Source organism: Podarcis raffonei, chromosome 7 (genome assembly GCF_027172205.1).
Source record: "Podarcis raffonei isolate rPodRaf1 chromosome 7, rPodRaf1.pri, whole genome shotgun sequence".
Classification (NCBI taxonomy): domain Eukaryota; kingdom Metazoa; phylum Chordata; class Lepidosauria; order Squamata; family Lacertidae; genus Podarcis; species Podarcis raffonei.
The window spans coordinates 24,393,401-24,411,577 of NC_070608.1; the positions used below are offsets into that span (position 1 = coordinate 24,393,401).

The 18,177-nt window shown below is 42.4% G+C and overlaps 1 protein-coding gene across 3 annotated transcripts in view; it reads right to left on the bottom strand.

The window, feature by feature from the left end:
- The window catches only part of MATN2 (matrilin 2), a 51,888-nt gene extending 40,293 nt beyond the window's left edge, over nucleotides 1-11,595 (bottom strand). For 2 of the 3 annotated variants that reach the window (XM_053395572.1, XM_053395570.1), the window contains exons 1-3: nucleotides 11,363-11,595; nucleotides 4,284-4,448; nucleotides 556-1,125 (exon numbers count right to left, since the gene is read on the bottom strand). In XM_053395572.1, coding sequence (XP_053251547.1) covers nucleotides 556-1,125; nucleotides 4,284-4,398 — 685 coding nt within the window. In that variant the 5' untranslated portion in view covers nucleotides 4,399-4,448; nucleotides 11,363-11,595. Of the gene's footprint in view, nucleotides 1-555; nucleotides 1,126-4,283; nucleotides 4,449-11,034; nucleotides 11,126-11,362 lie in introns of those variants that run through there. The other variant, XM_053395571.1, reaches the window with a different exon arrangement.
- Nucleotides 11,596-18,177: the final 6,582 nt, after the last annotated feature.

The following is an 18,177-nucleotide window of genomic DNA, read 5'->3' on the forward strand; positions in this document are numbered from 1 at the left end:
TGTATGAGCCACAATGAGTTTTGTGCTTGAAGGGACATTGACAGCTTTCATACAAGGTTTGTAACCATCCAGTTTCCCATTCTGTCTGAACATGGGAAACTCTTTGTACAAATCATAGTTAATTAACAAACCAGGATATTAAACTATTGTTTGATTCTGGCATGTACAGGTGAATGACCTATGGCAGCTTACCATATTCAGAGAAAACAGGAAGATGCAGTTCATTATTGACTGCAATCAGAAGTTTTACATTTCCTCCCTTCACATGCGAAGAAAGGGAAAGGGAAAGTGTGTGTGTCCAAGGTTCACTGTGGCTCATGTACATAATGGAAAACTGTTTTCTGTTGTTGCATCTGAACGCAGCCTTAAATAATTATTTGTGGTGCTTCTCAAAAAACCTGTCTATTCATCAAACACACTGCAATTTGTCTTTCATGATAAGGAGCCCATGGTTCTGGCATGCCTCTGTTTCTTTTAAAAACAAGAGGGAGGTAGGGAGGCACCTTTAAAAGAATTTTCAACAAAACTTTCAAAATCTGCTTTTAAGAGCCTTACCACAAAGTTTAGTCTGGAACACAGAAGTCAGCGTTTCAATCTGGCTAAAATTTGCAACCAAAAACACATGGTCTTCATAAGGTTCACTCCCAATGGACTTGAGGGTATTCATATCTACTTTTCCCACGCCAATAGCAAAAATCAGAATTCCCGAATTCCTGGCTTTTGCGGCAACATCTGCGACAGGATCCTGAGGCCTCCCATCTGTCACTATCATGATCACTCTAGGCACATTCTGTCGGAGTGGCCGAGCCCCTTCAGATTCTGAAAATGCGATGTTCACTGCATACTGAATGGCTAATCCCGTCATGGTACCTGTGGCCAGGTACAACATTCTTTTCACTGCTCTCTCCACATCCTGTTTCCTCCTAAAGGTCTTCAGGGAAAATTCCTGTTTGACCGTGCTGGCATATTGAATGAGTCCCACTCTAGTGGCATCCGGGCCAATGTCCAAAAACTGCAAGATGGTTAAGATGAATTCTTTCACTTTCTCAAAGTCATAAGGGCGAACACTGCGAGAACTGTCGATGATGAACACAAGGTCCAGCCGTTTGTTATTGCAAAAGTTTTCTGAAAAAGGAGGGGGGAAAGCAGATATATAAAACAAACAATTCCCCAAAGTGAGTATGATGGGTCAGTTAAGGTAAAGGCAAAGGTACCCCTGCCCGTACGGGCCAGTCTTGCCAGACTCTAGGGTTGTGCGCTCATCTCACTCTAGAGGCCGGGAGCCAGCGCTGTCCGCAGACACTTCCGGGTCACGTGGCCAGCGTGACAAGCTGCATCTGGCGAGCCAGCGCAGCACACGGAACACCGTTTACCTTCCCGCTGGTAAGCAGTCCCTATTTATCTACTTGCACCCGGAGGTGCTTTCGAACTGCTAGGTTGGCAGGCGCTGGGACCGAGCGACGGGAGCGCACCCCGCTGCGGGGATTCGAACCGCCAACCATGCGATCGGCAAGTCCTAGGCGCTGAGGTTTTACCCACAGCGCCACCCGCGTCCCTGATGGGTCAGGTAGAGTGCTTCTATTTTGAATTGAGAACTAGGAAGCAAATGAAATTTAATTTACAACCCACAGTCACTCAATCTACCAATATTTTTAGTCTTGTGGTTAGAGTGGTGGACTAGGACCTGGGAGACCGAGGTTCAAATCCCCACTCAGCCATGAAGCTCAGTGGATGACCTTGCTACAGTCACCATCTTTCAGTCTTGCCTGCCTCACAGGGTTGTTGTAAGGCTGAAATGGGAGGGGCGAGTCACATATATACCAGTCTCACCTCTTTGGAAGAAAGGTGGAGTATAAACATGCTACAATCAAACCTTGGTAGTCGAATGTAATCCATTCCGGAAGCCCAATTGGCTTCCGAAATGTTCGACAACCAAGGCGCGGCTTCCGATTGGTTGCAGGAGCTTCCTGCACCCAAGCGGAAGCTGCGTCAGACATTCGGCTTCCGAAAAACATTCGAAAACCGGAACATTTACTTCCGTGTTTTCGGCGTTCAGGAGCCGAAACGCTCCAAAACGGAGGCGTTTGTGATCCGAGGTTTGACTGTACTAATAATACTAAAAGAAGAATTGTGGATTAGCATAAAAGATGTAGGCAACAACCAAATTTTAGCTAGTGGTAAGCACCCAACATTATGGGCTCCTATCCTGAGTCTGCAAATTCTATAATCACTGAAGCAACATTCCATCTTGGGGAGATACAATGTCAAAATAAGGTTTTTGTTTTTGTTTTTTGTACTGTTGTCTATTGTTGCGTACTTAAGCAAATGGTTCAAGGATAGATAAATACTGAAAACATGTTTCTGCAATTTATTGAGGGAAATGGCCATATTTGGTTCATTTGGTCTTTTGTCAGCAACCAGAAACATTTGTGGGCACAGAACAACAATGTTATTTGTGGTCTATGAAGTAACTATGTTTTATTCATTTGGGGGCTCCAGTCAAGGTTTCTTCAGAGAGTCATAGAAAGGTTGCTAATGCTTTCAGAACCAGAGGTTGCTGAACATCCTCCAAAATGAGCAAAAATGGCATTCCAATTCTAATGAGATACAGAAATGCTGGCGTATTTATTAGTTTTCCATATTATTACCTCACTTTTGTATGCAGTTATTTCTCTCTCTTTTTTTCTAGCATAGAATAAAACACTAATAATTATGGTATAATAATTTTACATGGATAACACGCGAGGGATATTTGCAGGAATGAAGTCAGAAAGAAAGAAATTAAAATAGAGTTGGAAGGGCTGAACTTAAGTTTGGTCACCACTGGAGACCAAACTAGGAAGTCTGGACCTCAATCTGAGGAGCTGGATCCAGTTCATTGTTTCTCTTCCAATTATGCCGTAAGCTGGAATTATCTGCGTTGATTCAAATGCAGTTGAAAAAAGTCGGGGGGGGGGGATTAACCCTCAAAAGATGCTTATCATTTCAAGTAAAAAAATTAAGTGATCTATTTTTAGTGTAACTTTTCAGACTCAAGTACATGAAGGAATAGAGCCAAAAAGCCAACACAGTCTTCTCCATGGGCCCTGTCAGTTGTCACAGGGCTCTTACTTGAACGCCAGGTGTAGGTTTCTCCTTCCCAGGACATTGTTTTGGCACCAGTTTTAGAAGTAGTGATGCAGCTTTGGAATACTAATAGTCAGAGGGCAAGTGTTAGTAACTAAAGCTGTGGATTTTGTATATGTTCCATAATTAACTAATCAGAAATAAGAAGAAATTGGGTCAAATGCAGCACTCTAGCCAAGGCAAATTTTGGAGTCTTTGCAAACATCACATGGAAATGAAAAGTTCTGGCTTTGTTCAACCATGCCCACAATTCTGGCTCTGATTTACAATTAATGTAGTCCAAAAAGGAAAGGAAAGGACAGGATAGGGTATACCCCCCCTCATGGAACTTTCTGACGCAATTCTAACAAAGATAACAATACTAAGCAGCAAGGTTTAAAACAACAACTGTGAACATAGAACTTCAATTTTTGTGATTTTGATCCCTAACCTCTTATTTGGAATCCAGTGTTTATGACACATTCATAGGCAATGGAAATATAAAATGTGCATTAGGTCATCTAGTTGAGCTTCTAGCAAAATAGATTTACTGTACTAGTTTATTCCAGGCACTTCAAGCAATAGGGTATAATTCATATAATTGATGCTATTAATACCAACAATTTTCCCAACATGTACGTGCCATTTTAAGTGTCAAACTAGACATTTATGAATGTAATCATCAACCCACCAAGCCTTTTTAAGCAGTAAAAGCTACTTCCAGAAATGAACAGGCACTAGAGAGGCAGTGAAAAGAAGGGAGTGCTTGACTATTTTCTTGCTCACTGTTTCTTGCTCCAAATCCCTCCAAAGCAACTACCGGTATCTCTCCCCCCTCCCCCCCCATAAATTCATGGCTGTTTCGTAATATGATAAAGGAAACAGCAGGCAAGGAAAAGGTTATGCAAGCCTCTCTCTGCCACTTCACCAGGTTCTTTGGTCCATCCAGAAGTAGTGTTGCCTGTTTAAAAAGTCCACTCATCATAATGGTATATGCATCTTCCCAAACTGTTCTACTTCTCTGCTTCCCTATCCTATTTCTAGTGTTGTGGCTTCCACAATAATCATCCCCTCCGAAAGAGCAGAGCAGCGCATTCCCCATTGCTTACAATCTACAAGCATTAGGAAGTCCTAAACTGTATGCAGGTATTGTTTGATATTGCCAACTTGCAACTCACCAAGTAAAGAAACATCATTTCTTTGACTTAAAAGTGTCCCTGGAAAGCGTTTCTCTCTGGCCAAGGCAGGGAAAAGTCCAACCAGCAAAAGGAAGCATGAGATAATTTTCTTCATTTTTCAGAAAGAACAAAGAATGGAGCAAGATGGATAATCAGGGCACTTCACTGCGACAAGAGGAAATGAGATTAAGTTTTATCGTCAGGCAATCACTGCCAGAAATATGTCATGCACCTTTCTTTTAATGCTGCTTCTTTCTGAATGTACACACAACAATTCATTATTATTATTATTATTATTATTGTTATTGTTATTATATTTATTTATATCCCACCCTTTCACCAATCCAGGACACAAGGCAGCTTATACAGATAAAATAAAAAGGTAAAGGTAAAGGTACCCCTGACTGTTAGGTCCAGTCGCGGACGACTCTGGGGTTGCGTGCTCATCTCGCTCTATAGGCCAAGGGAGCCGGTATTTGTCCACAGACAGCTTCCGGGTCATGTGGCCAGTATGGCTAAGCCGCTTCTGGCAAACCAGAGCAGCACATGGAAACGCTGTTTACCTTCCCGCCAGAGCAGTACCTATTTATCTATTTGCACTTGATGTGCTTTCAAACTGCTAGGTTGGCAGGAGCTGGGACTGAGCAACGGGAGCTCACCCCATTGAGGGGATTCGAACAGCCGTCCTGTTCGGCAAGCCCTAGGCTCAGTGGTTTAGACCACAGCGCCACCCGCGTCCCCCTATATAGATAAAATAAAAAAGCTAAAAACATAGACAATGCCATCATTAACAATCTTATATAAAAAGACTAACAACATTTGTAAAAGACTTTAGAAGATGCTATAAAACATCTTCCAGTGATTTGATTCATTTGTATTCTGCCCTTCTTCCAAGGATGTTCACTCCTCAAAACAATCATGTGTGAGGCAGGTTACACAGAAGAGGTTGCGCCAGCGAATAATGGCAGATTCCCTCTGAGCTCCAGAGGGAATCGGCTCCGCGGGACTGGGTCTTGCCGCTCCGGCGAAGCGGGGACCCGAAAAAATCACAGGCGGTGAAGCCTGTGAACTTGGAGACTCGGCGGGCACCATTTGCGTCCCCCCTCCCGGCTGCGAAGGAGCCTTTTTAAAGGCTTCGGAACGGGACGGGGGTGAGCGGCGCGGGGCTGAGAGTCGTCTACCTTTTCCGCGGAGTGAAGCCGCACGGCCATGGTCGGAGAGCGCTGATTTCTTTCTGGATAATTGGACTCTAAAGCAACTACCCGTGAGTAGGTTTAAGCGAATTGATCGGAGGAAATTTTGAGTAATTTTGGCACCGAAACGGGAAAGGCACAAACAGGAAGTCTGCCTTTCCAGATTGTAAATAGATCAAAGCAAAGAGACTGTGAAGCTGTAACTTTGAAAGATGTTTTTTTTTGAAAGCTTAAAATCCAACATCAAAAAAGCGGTTTCCCCTCCCATTTGCAGGAGCGGAGGGGAGAAAATTTGAGATTATTTACCTGCAAGAAAAGAGGGAAGTAAAGATATATCCGCTGCCTCTAAAACCTGGGAACGGTCTGCCTATGACTGGGAAAGCCGATCAGTGGGAAAACTGTCAGCACGTTAAGGGTAAAGAATCTTGAAGTAACTCTGCGAAAGATACAGTGTTTTTAGAACTGCTTCTGACCATAAAGTAACTTTTAAGGACATTGAAATTGTGGCTTTATAGGGACACGGGGGACTTATAAGGACTATATTTGTTTTAAAAGTTGCAAAGTAAAGTTGGAAGTGTGTCCCCCTAGAGGAGACTATGTTGCAACAACATTCAAGCCACTAAATAACAGCTTTGGAAAATTCCTCTTCAAAACAAATCTACTAGGCGTGAGACTGACCTTGGGTTTTACATGAGAGTGTTATGGCAAATGAGAAAGGGAAGATAGAGCTGGTGCAGGAAAAAACCACCAGGTCTGGCAGACAATACAAGACTGATACTATACATCAGAGAAGGGCCTCAACATCCGGAGCAGCAGGTACAGCAGGAGCTGCTGCTTTGCAAGTAAAACCAAAAGCTATGTCATCTGAAGACGTATTGGCCCAGGCACTCGGCAAAATTAATGAATCTTTGGAAAATTTAACCAAACAGGTAGCAGAGACAAACAAACAAGTAGCAGAAACAAATAAACAAGTAGCTGAGGCCTCAGCAAAAATTGACTTGAACACTACAAGTATTAATGAACTGGGAAAGAAGGTGAATTCTAATACACAGTCCATTGAAAAATTATTAGAGGAATCGGCCTCAACTCGAAAGATAGCAGAGGAAGCTAAGGAAATTGCAATTGCTACTCAGGAGAAGATACCACCGGTATATAAGAAACTAGAGGATCACGATCTGACACTGTCTATGATTGAATTACAAGGAAAGGAGAGAAATTTAAGAATCAGAGCTGTACCTGAAAGTGAGAAAGATAATCTGGCGGACTTCCTTACAAAGGAATTTATAGATTTTTGGCAACAGGACCTGGGGAAGGAAGAATTCAAGATAGTGAGTGCATTTAGACTTGGTAAAAGACAAAGAAAGAACAAAGCAAGAGACTGTTTGATCACTTTAAGAACAAAAGAAGAAAGAGGCAAAATTTTGAATCTGCATTACCAAAGAACTTTGGAAATTGAAGACTCATTTGTGGAGATCTTTAAGGATATACCCAAATATATTTTGGATGTAAGGACTTATTACAGAGATCTTGTCGTTCTATTGAGAAGAAACAAAATACTCTTCAGGTGGGAATTTCCCCAAGGTCTATCTTTCAAATACAAAGGAAGGAAAATAAGAATAAGGACAGTGAATGATAAAGACAAGTTTTTGAAAGACCACGAGGAGGACCTACAGAAGTGGAAGCCGGTGAGGACCAACCTGCATCAGGAAAAGGAATTTTAGATATAGCAAACTTATCATTTGGACTTCTTGGCCCAGGGAAAGACACACTGCCATCAGAAGAGGAACAAAAACACAACAGGTGTTTCTGTGCCACACTAACTTGCTTACTTGCTGTGATCTGAGATTATGAATTTCGTGCATATATTTTCACTTCTTTTTGTACTGTGATATGGGCAGTTTAAGGCTGTAATTCTGCGCAACACTTACTTGCGGTGGGGATAAAATGGGAAAGGGGAGGGGAACTGAGTCTGCAATCTTGAGCTCATAGAGGAAAGGTGGGTTAACAATTTAATAATAAATAAATAAGTAGTACATCGAATTCAATGGGGTTTAGTTCTGAGGAAACATTCCTAGGGCTTTAGCATTGGAGAAAGGCAAGATGTTAAGTTTTTCAACACATAAATGCAAATGTAAAACAAAGAAAAGGTCACATATTTACAAACACTCACAATATTATGCAGCATGGGTTAGAATACAGTATGGGTTAGCATACAGTAAAGGTAAAGGGACCCCTGACCATTAGGTCCAGTCATGACCGACTCTGGGGTTGCGGCGCTCATCTTGCTTTATTGGCCGAGGGAGCCAGTGTACAGCTTCCGGGTCATGTGGCCAGCATGACTAAGCCGCTTCTGGCGAACCAGAGCAGCACACGGAAATGCCGTTTACCTTCCTACCGGAGCGGTACCTATTTATCTACTTGCACTTTGACGTGCTTTCGAACTGCTAGGTTGGCAGGAGCAGGGACCGAGCAACGGGAGCTCACCCCGTCGCGGGGATTTGAACCGCCGACCTTATGATCAGCAAGTCCTAGGCTCTGTGGTTTAACCCACAGCACCACCCGTAGAGCTTATTTATTTACTCAGATTTAGTTTGGGTTAAGCACTCCCTTCCCCTCTGTTCCTTCCCTCCTTCAAAGCACCCCTTTCTTTTTCAAATAAGGTGCCATCCGGGCTCTCTTACACGTGGACACAGTATCATTTGCTCCACAGAGTCCAGTCCAAATGGATGACACCCAATTAAACCAGGCAACACCCATTTAAAAATACACATAAAGTATCCAAATTAAAATAGCATTGAATCAGCTAAAGCTCAACAGTACTTAAAAACCTTGGGCACATTCTACTGGGGGGGGGGGAATTATGTGCAAGCCTTCATTACTGTGTTCCATTAAAAGACAAATGGATGCAAGAAAACTCTGTCATTGTCATTGTTGGCATCCGCCTGTCTCAACAATGGAAGCGTGTGCCAATGGAAGAGTGCGCCATTGGGGCTAAAGTCAAACCATTGGAGAATTTCAGCGCCAGCTGTGGCTGAAGAGATCAAACAGGAGAGACATCTTCTATTGCAGTTGAGCCAGATGAAGGCATCCGTTTCGCTATTACAGATGCACCATGTTTTTTCTTCCTTCAGTACTCGTTTCTCCTCTGATCACTGCTATGGATTTAAAGCTCAACTCCTCCGAAAGAATCCTGGGAACTGTAGTTTGTTGAGGGTACTGGGAGATGTAGGGGTAAACTGCAGTTCCCAAAACCCTTTGACGAAAGTAACATGCTTCAAATGTGCTTCAGTTGTATGGTGTGTACACAGTGTCAGTCTATAAGGACATAGAGCAATCCTAATTTCAGTTTGGGTGGAAGATGAAGGGGCAGGCAAAGCCCTGTTCTCTGATACAGCAGCCTGGAGCTGGCAGTGAATCAGGTCCAAAGCCATCAAGTGATGGCAGTGGGCCAGCTCTGGAGCCAGTGGATCCCGGACTGGCTCACCCCTCCCTGTTACTGTTTTGAGTCTTTCTGTGGGCTGCTGCCAGTGGGAATCTCACTGGCTGTGTCTCCGACCACCTGCACTTTTGCCAGGTGGAATGGGGATCTCCATGCGAGAGGAGGCCAATGAAGCTGTTTTGGACTGGGCCAAGGAAGATCTCCAACCCATCCAAGACCCACCCACCTTCAGTGCAACAGTTGGGGGTTTGGATCTCTGTCTTATTTGCTTATTATATTTATATCCTAGCTTTATTTACTATGGTGGCATACCTAGGGTTTCCAAGAAGGCTCCAGTCTAGGCAATAACTAGGCCCAGACCTGCTTAGCTGCAGTAATTTTGATGCATCACATGTCTTCATACTATGCTCCAGTGTCAAGGAACAAAATAAGAAAAAAAGGGAGTTGTGTTACTGTTTATTTGGGATCTTTTGGACACTGTCCAATAGGTGCTCATGAGAACACATGCAGACGTAGTCCACAAAGCACTTACAGTTATGCTACTGTAACGGGAATTTCAGTTCCTTAGAGAAACATTTGGAATATTGGTACAAAAAGGGTTGGGATACAATTGTGATTGAAACATTGACAAATAACCTAAAATTGGCTCAGTCATCAAAAAAAGAGGAATGGTTTTGGATCACAGTGGTTTGATATTTGTAATGTATGTAAATAAGCAAGCAGTAATGTAATGCCGCTGTCTTAGGATGATACTTTGTGGAACTTATTTTTTTTATTTTTACTGTAGTAACATTAAGAATAATAGCGACATTTATTTGAAGAAAGATGTTTGGCTCCCCTACAGCAATCAAGTGATGGGATCTCTTTTTCTTCCTTAAAATACCTGGAAAAGTTCTCATTCACTGCTGCAACATTTCTTGTCAGTAGTCAATCCATACTGAGAAAGCTAAAAGTCATGCTCTATTATCTTAAATTGCATACGGAGCCACTGGGATCTCTGCAGCTAACATTTTCTAGTTTAATAAAGGCAACTATGAAGAAGCATATAGTGATATTTGAAACAGTAATCCCATGGTTTGGTCAGCTTTGCATAATTTCCACTGGATGTGGGGAAGCAAGATTTACTGAGGAAGATTTTTGTAATGACGTTGGTCTCCTAGTTGGCAAGTTATGTTCAACTGCTCTACAGACAAAGTATCTTTTCTTCAAATTGATTCTTTGGGGACAGCTCATTTGATCTCTTTGAATTGAATCTGTCATATTTTCCACAAAATACTTAAGATTAATAGTACCATGGAGTTGGCAGAGTTAGGTTATGTGTTTTATGTGGTGGAACAGATTTGATTTCTTAAGATTCAGAACTTATGGGACTGAGATTCCAGTGTTGTATTGACCACAAGTCATCAGCACTGAAACTCATATAGATAAATTTTTCAAAGTGCTTCCATGTGAAAATGTACACGGAGCATGTACTCTACCAGCAGACGTATGTACAGTATGCACATCATCTTTGATTTTTGTTTTCTACTGCTCCTGTTCAAAGATTTGAAAAAGTTGCGTGAATACCTAGTTCCCAATGCAACATTTCCACATTAAGAGGTCCAGCAGTGACTTTGGAAATGGCAAATCATATACAGTACATACAAGAAATTTAGCTTTCTTTGCTCATGGTCACTTTCTTTTGTCCTTCCTCCATTCATGCCAATGGAGCTCTTGCACTAATTAAGCCATTATTTAACCACTAGATATTGTGGGAAAAGGTTGACTGCCTGTTGTTGAGGGGGGGAGATGTATATAATTGCATTTAAAAGAGAGCAGGAGGGGTGGGGGGTATAGAAAAGGAAAAATGCAATTTGCTGAAATAATAATAATAATAATAATAATAATAATAATAATAATTTATTTATTTATACCCCACCCATAATTTATTATTTATACCCCACCCATCCCTTCCCCAGCCACTCTGGGCGGCTCCCCATCAAGTGTTAAAAACAATACAGCATTAAATATTAAAAACTTCCCTCAAAGGTCTACCATGTGGTTAGAGTGTTGGACAAGGACCTGGGAGAAGAGGGTTCGAATCCCCACTCAGCCTTACCATCTCTTAAGCCCAACCTACCTCACAAGGTTGTTGTGAGGATGAAAAGGGCAGGAAGAGAACCATGCGCACCACCTTGAGAGAAAAGTGATATATAAATAAAATAAATACATAAATAAGTGGGCGCTCCCTTAAAATACTTCCCGCTCCCCTCCCCATGGTCCCTTTGCTTTCAGACACAGATAAGTATTAGGATTCTGTGAAAGCCTTGCTCCCCTACTAATGCTTATTCTATTGCATTCTCCTAAAGCAGTTCCACACCCCACACCCCCCGCCATTGACGCCTGAGGTCCGGGACGGCAGCTGGCGGCAAAAGTAAAGGCAGCCCTCCTCAGGCGACGCCTCTTACCTGACTCGCTTCCCAGGCGCGGCGGCGGCTCCAGCCCCGAAAGCCCGCAGAGCAGCAGACAAGCGGGCAAGGAGGCAGCAGGCGGCGCGCGTCCGGAGGAGGAGGAGGAGAAGGGGGCCTCCTGGCAGCGCGGCTCCGGCTCGGCAGCCAAGGAGGACGGAAGGGGGAAGCCGGCTCGCCAGTCGCCTCCCCGTCCCATCCCGGAGAGGGCGCTGAGCGGGGAAGGGGAGGAGACGGCGGGAGAGTCGGTGGGGAAGGGAAGGCGGTGGGCGAGCGCTGGATGCCCCCGCTCTGGCGACTGGTGGTCCGGAAAGCGGAAGTCGAAGTCTCCCCTCTCTTTCTGTGGCGCCGGATTACCCCTTTGGACTCCTCCTCAGAGACTCATAATTCTAATTTTCTCGATTATGCAACTGAAAAGGAGCAGGACCTTTGAAATCAGTAGTTTTGGTTGTGAGCAGAAAGAAGTAAACACTGCTGTGTTGGCCCATTAAAAAGCCAAAATCCACATTAAGGCAATATTATTTTTTTATATTTGTATAGCATCTTTCTGGCCAAAGAAGCCCAAGGTGGCGCACAACATGCAACCATTTGTATACAGTAATTGAAGCAATGTTTCAAAACTCAACGCAATGGCATAGGACAGGCACCCCCAAACTCAGCCCTCCAGCTGTTTTGGGACTACAATTCCCATCACCCCTGACCACTGGTCCTGTTAGCTAGGGATGATGGGAGTTGTAGTCCCAAAAAACAAATGGAGGGCCGAGTTTGGGGATGCCTGGCATAGGATAACGGGCTCATCCAGGGCAGTCCTAGATCCCAGAGCAAATATATATCTGAAATGCCTGGGAAAACAGAAATGTACTGAAGTGACAACTAAAAATGGGAAGTGTGGAGGACAACTGCACTTCCCGGGGGGTGGTGCCACAATTGAGGGGTCACCACCGGGAAGGCCCCATCTTGAGTTGCCTGTAGATGGGATGAAGAGCTGGGCATCCCCTTCTCATCTTGGAATACACACTGGAAGGCATGTAGGGCTTTGTACACCAGTACCAACACCTTGAATTTGACTTGGTACCTTTATTAGGCCAATCAAAATGTCGCCAAATAGCGTGCAAGCTTTTCAGTTCACCTGAGATCTTCATCAGCCCTAAGTCTTAGGACCTTTTCCCATGAGACACTTAATGTTGTTTCCACAAATCAGTGTTAGCTTTTCGTGCATCGTTAATTCAGATGACAAATCTAAAATGGCTTGGATGATAAGTTGCTGCTCTGTTTACCTAAGGAGGGGCACCATTTCCATAAATGCCCCCTAGTAGTCCCCTTCGCCAAACCCCACATCATTTCCAAGGGTCCTCAACCCTCAGGAGCATACCATCAGGGATTGAAAAGTTGGTTTCCACAAATAATGGATCATTGGGTTTGGGGATATTCAGACAATCTGCATGTGTGAAAGATCTCTCACTAAACGGTTTAGGGAGCACTCATATACACATGAAACTGGCATAAAAGCTGAAGTTACGCCAGAGTAAATTTACACCAGATCCAAATCCTGTTCAGCAGCACTGCTGCTCTGCCTAAGCTTGGCAGAGGGAAAATAAGTGTTTAAATGGTGTCCTATACTGTACTGCCAGGTCAAGTAACCAAGCTGAATGGGTTTAGGATCCAATGTGGTCCCGCCCCTGCTCCATCCCTGAATGCCCCTTTTTGGAGACTTTGGAGACTCAGCTTCAACTGAGCCCTAGATAAAAGAACAAGTTACACTGGGGTATCTTGGGCTGAGATGAGGTTGGAGATTTAACACCAGGTTGCTCCTAGATATTGTTGGGATTTCATTCCTTCATTGCAGGATGTGTGATTGTTTTCATCACATGTCTGTGTTGACATTCCATACTGTTGGAGTCATGAGAATGGAAGTTCAGTTACACTGTTCCGTTATGTTGTCCTATTGCTTTTAGTCTGCTTTCTCTCAGAGAAGAAGGAGAGAGGAGCCATGTTCCTTTGTTCTGTAACACTTGTATATAATAAAGTAGCTTAGATTCCACACCTCAAATGCCTAGCTTCTGCTTGGACTCTGCTATTGTATTGTGTGCATATACGGTATCTTCGGATATATGTTGCAGAAGAGCATCGGGAAAGAAGAGTGATGAATCATCCTGAGGGTCGTTTGTGGGGGAGAAACCAGCTGCCTAGTTTTTATCTTAAGTGACAGAAAAAGCCAACTTGGTTTGTATGTAAGGTTATATATATATATATATCTGCTTTTCATTTTATCTGAAACTGAAATTTTCCAAAATACAACATGTTCCATTCCAATAAAAGTCGATACAATAAATGGTATCACTTTTTCTCTTACATTGTGTGGTCAGCTGCAATTGTAATCAAAGCTTATTGCAGTGGATGGAGATGCATAAACTTATTTTGAGTAAGGTGGACTTTTGTTGGAATACTTTTGTTGGAAGCAGTCAGATGGCTGGCATATAAATATTTAAATTATTATCATTACTATTACTAGCTTACAACCATTACAAAAGCAGCCTAGAAATGAGAAAATGTGAAAAATATTGTAGTAGGAATAAGTTGGTATAACATTGATTCTGTAAACATAAAGGTAAAGTAAAATATATAAAAACGTTTATATCAATCATATATCAGCACCAAGAAAAAATTGATTCTCATAGTTCTAAGCAAACACCTGAGTCTTTGGTCTTTTTCTTATTGAATAAAATTTAAAATAGCAATCTTAAATTAAACAGAAGAATAATCACTGGACCATCCAAACATTACTCAGACATTTAAAGCATAGCGTGGGCAATCTGAATTTGACATGGTTCTATTTCACCAAAACAAATGCAACTCTTCAAAGAAAAACAATGTAGAATCTCCAGGATTCCAGATATTTAAGTTATTGAAATAATTAACTCTCTTGGCATCCTACACCAATTGATGTAATCTCTTCAGCTTGGTTCTCCAGTAAATATCATAAAGATGTCATTCCCTTTGCCAATCTGATTCCAATAATAAACTGCTTGCTGTCTCTTAGGACGAATAAAGAGGCAGATGGAGAACACCTTACCAATATTAATTGTTTAGTTTTTTCGAACTGGCTGCAATAAATCTCACTTCAAGGGGGCAGGATCAGAATGTCAGTAGCACAAATACTGAAGAAAACATATTTGTAGGTCTCTTATTTCTTATTTCTGTTTGTAAGGGCACTGCTTTTTATGGCAGGACGGTGCACACATTGGGAAGTGAAGAAAGAAAACATTTTTGCTGCAGCTGCAGACAGTAGGAAAGTCCCTTTTGCAGCAACCTTTGAGAGCCTGTATTTCTGATGCTCAGGAGCAGTTAAGGAAAAAAAGGAGGATGGGGAAGAAAAAGCCAGGAAATACACCACAGAGTCATAGAATTGTAGAGTTGGAAGGGACCACAAGGGTTATTTAGTTCAACCCCCTGCAATGCAGGAATCTTTAGCCCAACATGGGGCTCAAACCCACAACCCTAAGATTAAGAGTCTCATGCTCTACCAACTGAGCTATCGCTCATGAACCAGATTGCCCAGCATTAATAGAAGGCGAAAGACAAGGGACTAGTTGCCTGAATTCAGGTTGTGAGGTATGCAGAAAAGTGGGAGCACCAACCAAACTGAAACCTAAGAAGCTGCCTTCTGAGTTTAACTTTGTTTATCTAGCTCAGTCTACACGGACTGGCAGTGCCTTTCCATTATTTCAGGCAGTTTTTCCAGCTCTATTTGTAGATTGTTATATATTCAGTGGTCTAAGTTTGCCTGAGCTTGAGTCTGGACTAAGGATTCTGAGCTTCTGTGTTCTGATTTGATACATGTTGTCCAATCACAGAACATTTCAAGATTTGGGCCTCTGCCATTGGCCCTTGAACTCTGAGTCGTGATTCGCTGTTTGGTAGTGTAGACAGCCAATCACGTTGGGAGTGGGAGTGGCTCAGGCTTTCAGAAATGTATATAAGGAGTTGCTTTGCCTCTGTTTCCCAGTTATGTAGTTCAATAAAGGTTCTTGCTGTCATCACTGTGTCTTGCCTCATGGGAACCCACCTACACTTCATAGATGCTGGGGACTGACCCCAAGACATGCAAAAGCAGATGAGTGACCATTGGGATATGGCTCTCGGAAAATCTCAAATTCCCCCACTCCTTGTTAGTGGCATGTAAAGAAAGCCCTGTTTGGCCTCCAAATACTGGCTCCAGGATTTTGGAGGCCCTTAGCCGTGGCACTCTTGGTGAGTTCCTTGAACCTGAAAGATTCAGAACAAAAATGTTATTAATCTGCATGTGATCCTTTTGGATACTCTGCAAAGTAGGAATGATAGAATGGAAGACAGTTGGCCCTCTGCTGAACCTGAGGTCCTGGCAAATGCTCAACCTTAAGAATATAAGATGAACTTGCTAGAGCAGGTGAAATAACACCTTTTCCAGTAGCTACATTTACTCCTTTATGTAAATATCAGGGCCATTGGCTTAAACTTCTGCCTTCAATGGCCATATAGGAATGATATGAAAGTGTTATTTTTGTTAGTTAAAAAAATGCTACTGTAATGCACACACAAATTCATATACATAGAACCCGTTGCATTTAATTGTGCCTTAATAATTTATACAAAACAAACAGCTGTTTCAGGTAAGTGTCAAGATAAAATGTGTGTTTATAGTGTTTGTTTGTACTTCCAAGTAGCTTTATAGTTTTTGGCTGAGCAACAGTGCTGTCATCCCAGTGATCCAGGATCTTATCCATATGACAGTACATGGATGCAAAAGGTCACAGATCTGGCGTCTCCAAATCCAGCTGAATTAATAAAACGAAAAGCTGGCTGGTTTTGCAGAAGCATTTTGGTTGAAATCCAAGGATGTCCAGACAGATGTATTGGAGCCAAAATGTCGTTTGAATGGTGTCAGACGCTATTTTACAGCTTTTAAGATTATGAGTTAAGATGCTGTTAGTGTTTTAATTTTGATTGCTCCTAGCTGAGAAACTCACTTTAAAAACGAGGCAGGAGATTGAATTTACTAGAAGCAATTGTGCGATCTATTTGCATGATCTAGTAACATACAAACCAGTCACTGGACACTTCATTCAGGGCAAGGCATTGTTAGACACAATTCCCAACTCTTTCCTGACACCTGTTGCTAAACTGGTTACTTTGCTAGAACCATCTCAGAGGTTGCAGCCAAGATGCCCGTCTTGCTAAATCTTGGTAACACACGACCAATTAACAGCCTCATCAAAGATGAAATTCTGAGCAACTGATATTTTGATCGACACCAGATCTTTCCAGTTGTCACGCCACTATTTCAACAGTTGTTGCATTCCTTTCTCAAAGTAGCTGGACCTTTTCCTAGAAAGTTCATCCAAGAAAGATTATATTTTTGTCAAAGTAGAGCCACTGTCTGTGCATTTGGGTCCAGCAGGAGTCTTCCCAAAGCACTATGTTCCTACTTATGGCATGAGCATAACTCCTCTCAGGCAATGGTGCTTTCTTCACCCTCGCTCTGCTCCTGAAAAAAACACTCCTTTGAAACAGCATGGATGTGGCTTGGGCAACTGAAAGGAGTCAAATTGGTGGAAACTGGAGGGACACAGTATACAAACCCATACAATGCACTTTTGAATCCATGTCTATAGCTACCTAGGCTGATTACGCACCTTATATTCAAAGCACATTCTCCTCCACCCCCACGTGAAGCCTGGGAACTGTAGTTTAAAGGTGCTGGAAAGTGTAGTTCTGTAAGGAATAAACTATGGTGCCCAGGATTCTTGATGTGTACGTGCATGTATGCAGCTTGGCTTTTGTAGCTTTACACTTCCATAATAATTTTAAGGTTTTAATGTTACTTATTTTCAATATCTATCTACCATCCAAGAACCGAAGTTGTCTAGGCAGTTTGCAAGTTAACAAAAACTGAAACCTAATACAAGAAACATAAAATATAAAACCAGCTTTATTCTGTACCAGGGTGCAAGAAAGTCTTGCTGATTACTTGGGCCGCCATAAAATATTTTCTGCTGGTGTCAAGCAATAGCATATGTATTACCTGCATTTCCTATGAAACAACAGGAGGAACAGATTTGCCATTCGAGTCAGAAGTGCAATAGAGCAATTTTTTTAAAAAAGACCCATCAAATGTGAGCCGGTGTATAGGGCTACTTTTACAGGCATGGTTCTTGGCTGCTTTGTACATCTGCACACCTAACACTCAACTATGTATTTTTTTTTAGTACTGCCTAGGTTTCTATGTTAAATCTGCCCATGTGGTGTAGTGAACAGAGTGGCAATCTTAAATTGAGATGTGGAATTAAAACTGTGCTGAACCATGCAGACATTGGTCAGCATTTAGCTACTGTCCCCTCAGGCCAATGTATCACACATATACATTGGACAGTGACTCCACGTATTTCGCCTTCACCTTCTCAAAGGAAGTGTGATCCAGTGAGACTTATCAGTGATAATGCAAGAGCTCTACAACTGCCGATATTCTGATTAAAAACACACCCACCCAAGTGAAGCAATGCTGAAATGAAATGCTTGGGGGAAAAGCAGTGCCAAAAACAACCTGCACTGAAGTAGGTATGGACACTTGTATAACACAAGAGTGGAAAAGTACAGTGCAATTCTGGGTCATATAAGCAACAGAAGAATCAAGGGTTACAATAAAGCAGATGGGAAATGTCTGTTCACTTTGGAATGCTTAAATTTGAGTGCAAAGTAAAACATTTGCTATGTGGGAGAAGGGATTACTGGTTTTATGTTTTATTTTGTATTCTCATTTTCTATTTTTATGTTGTGAA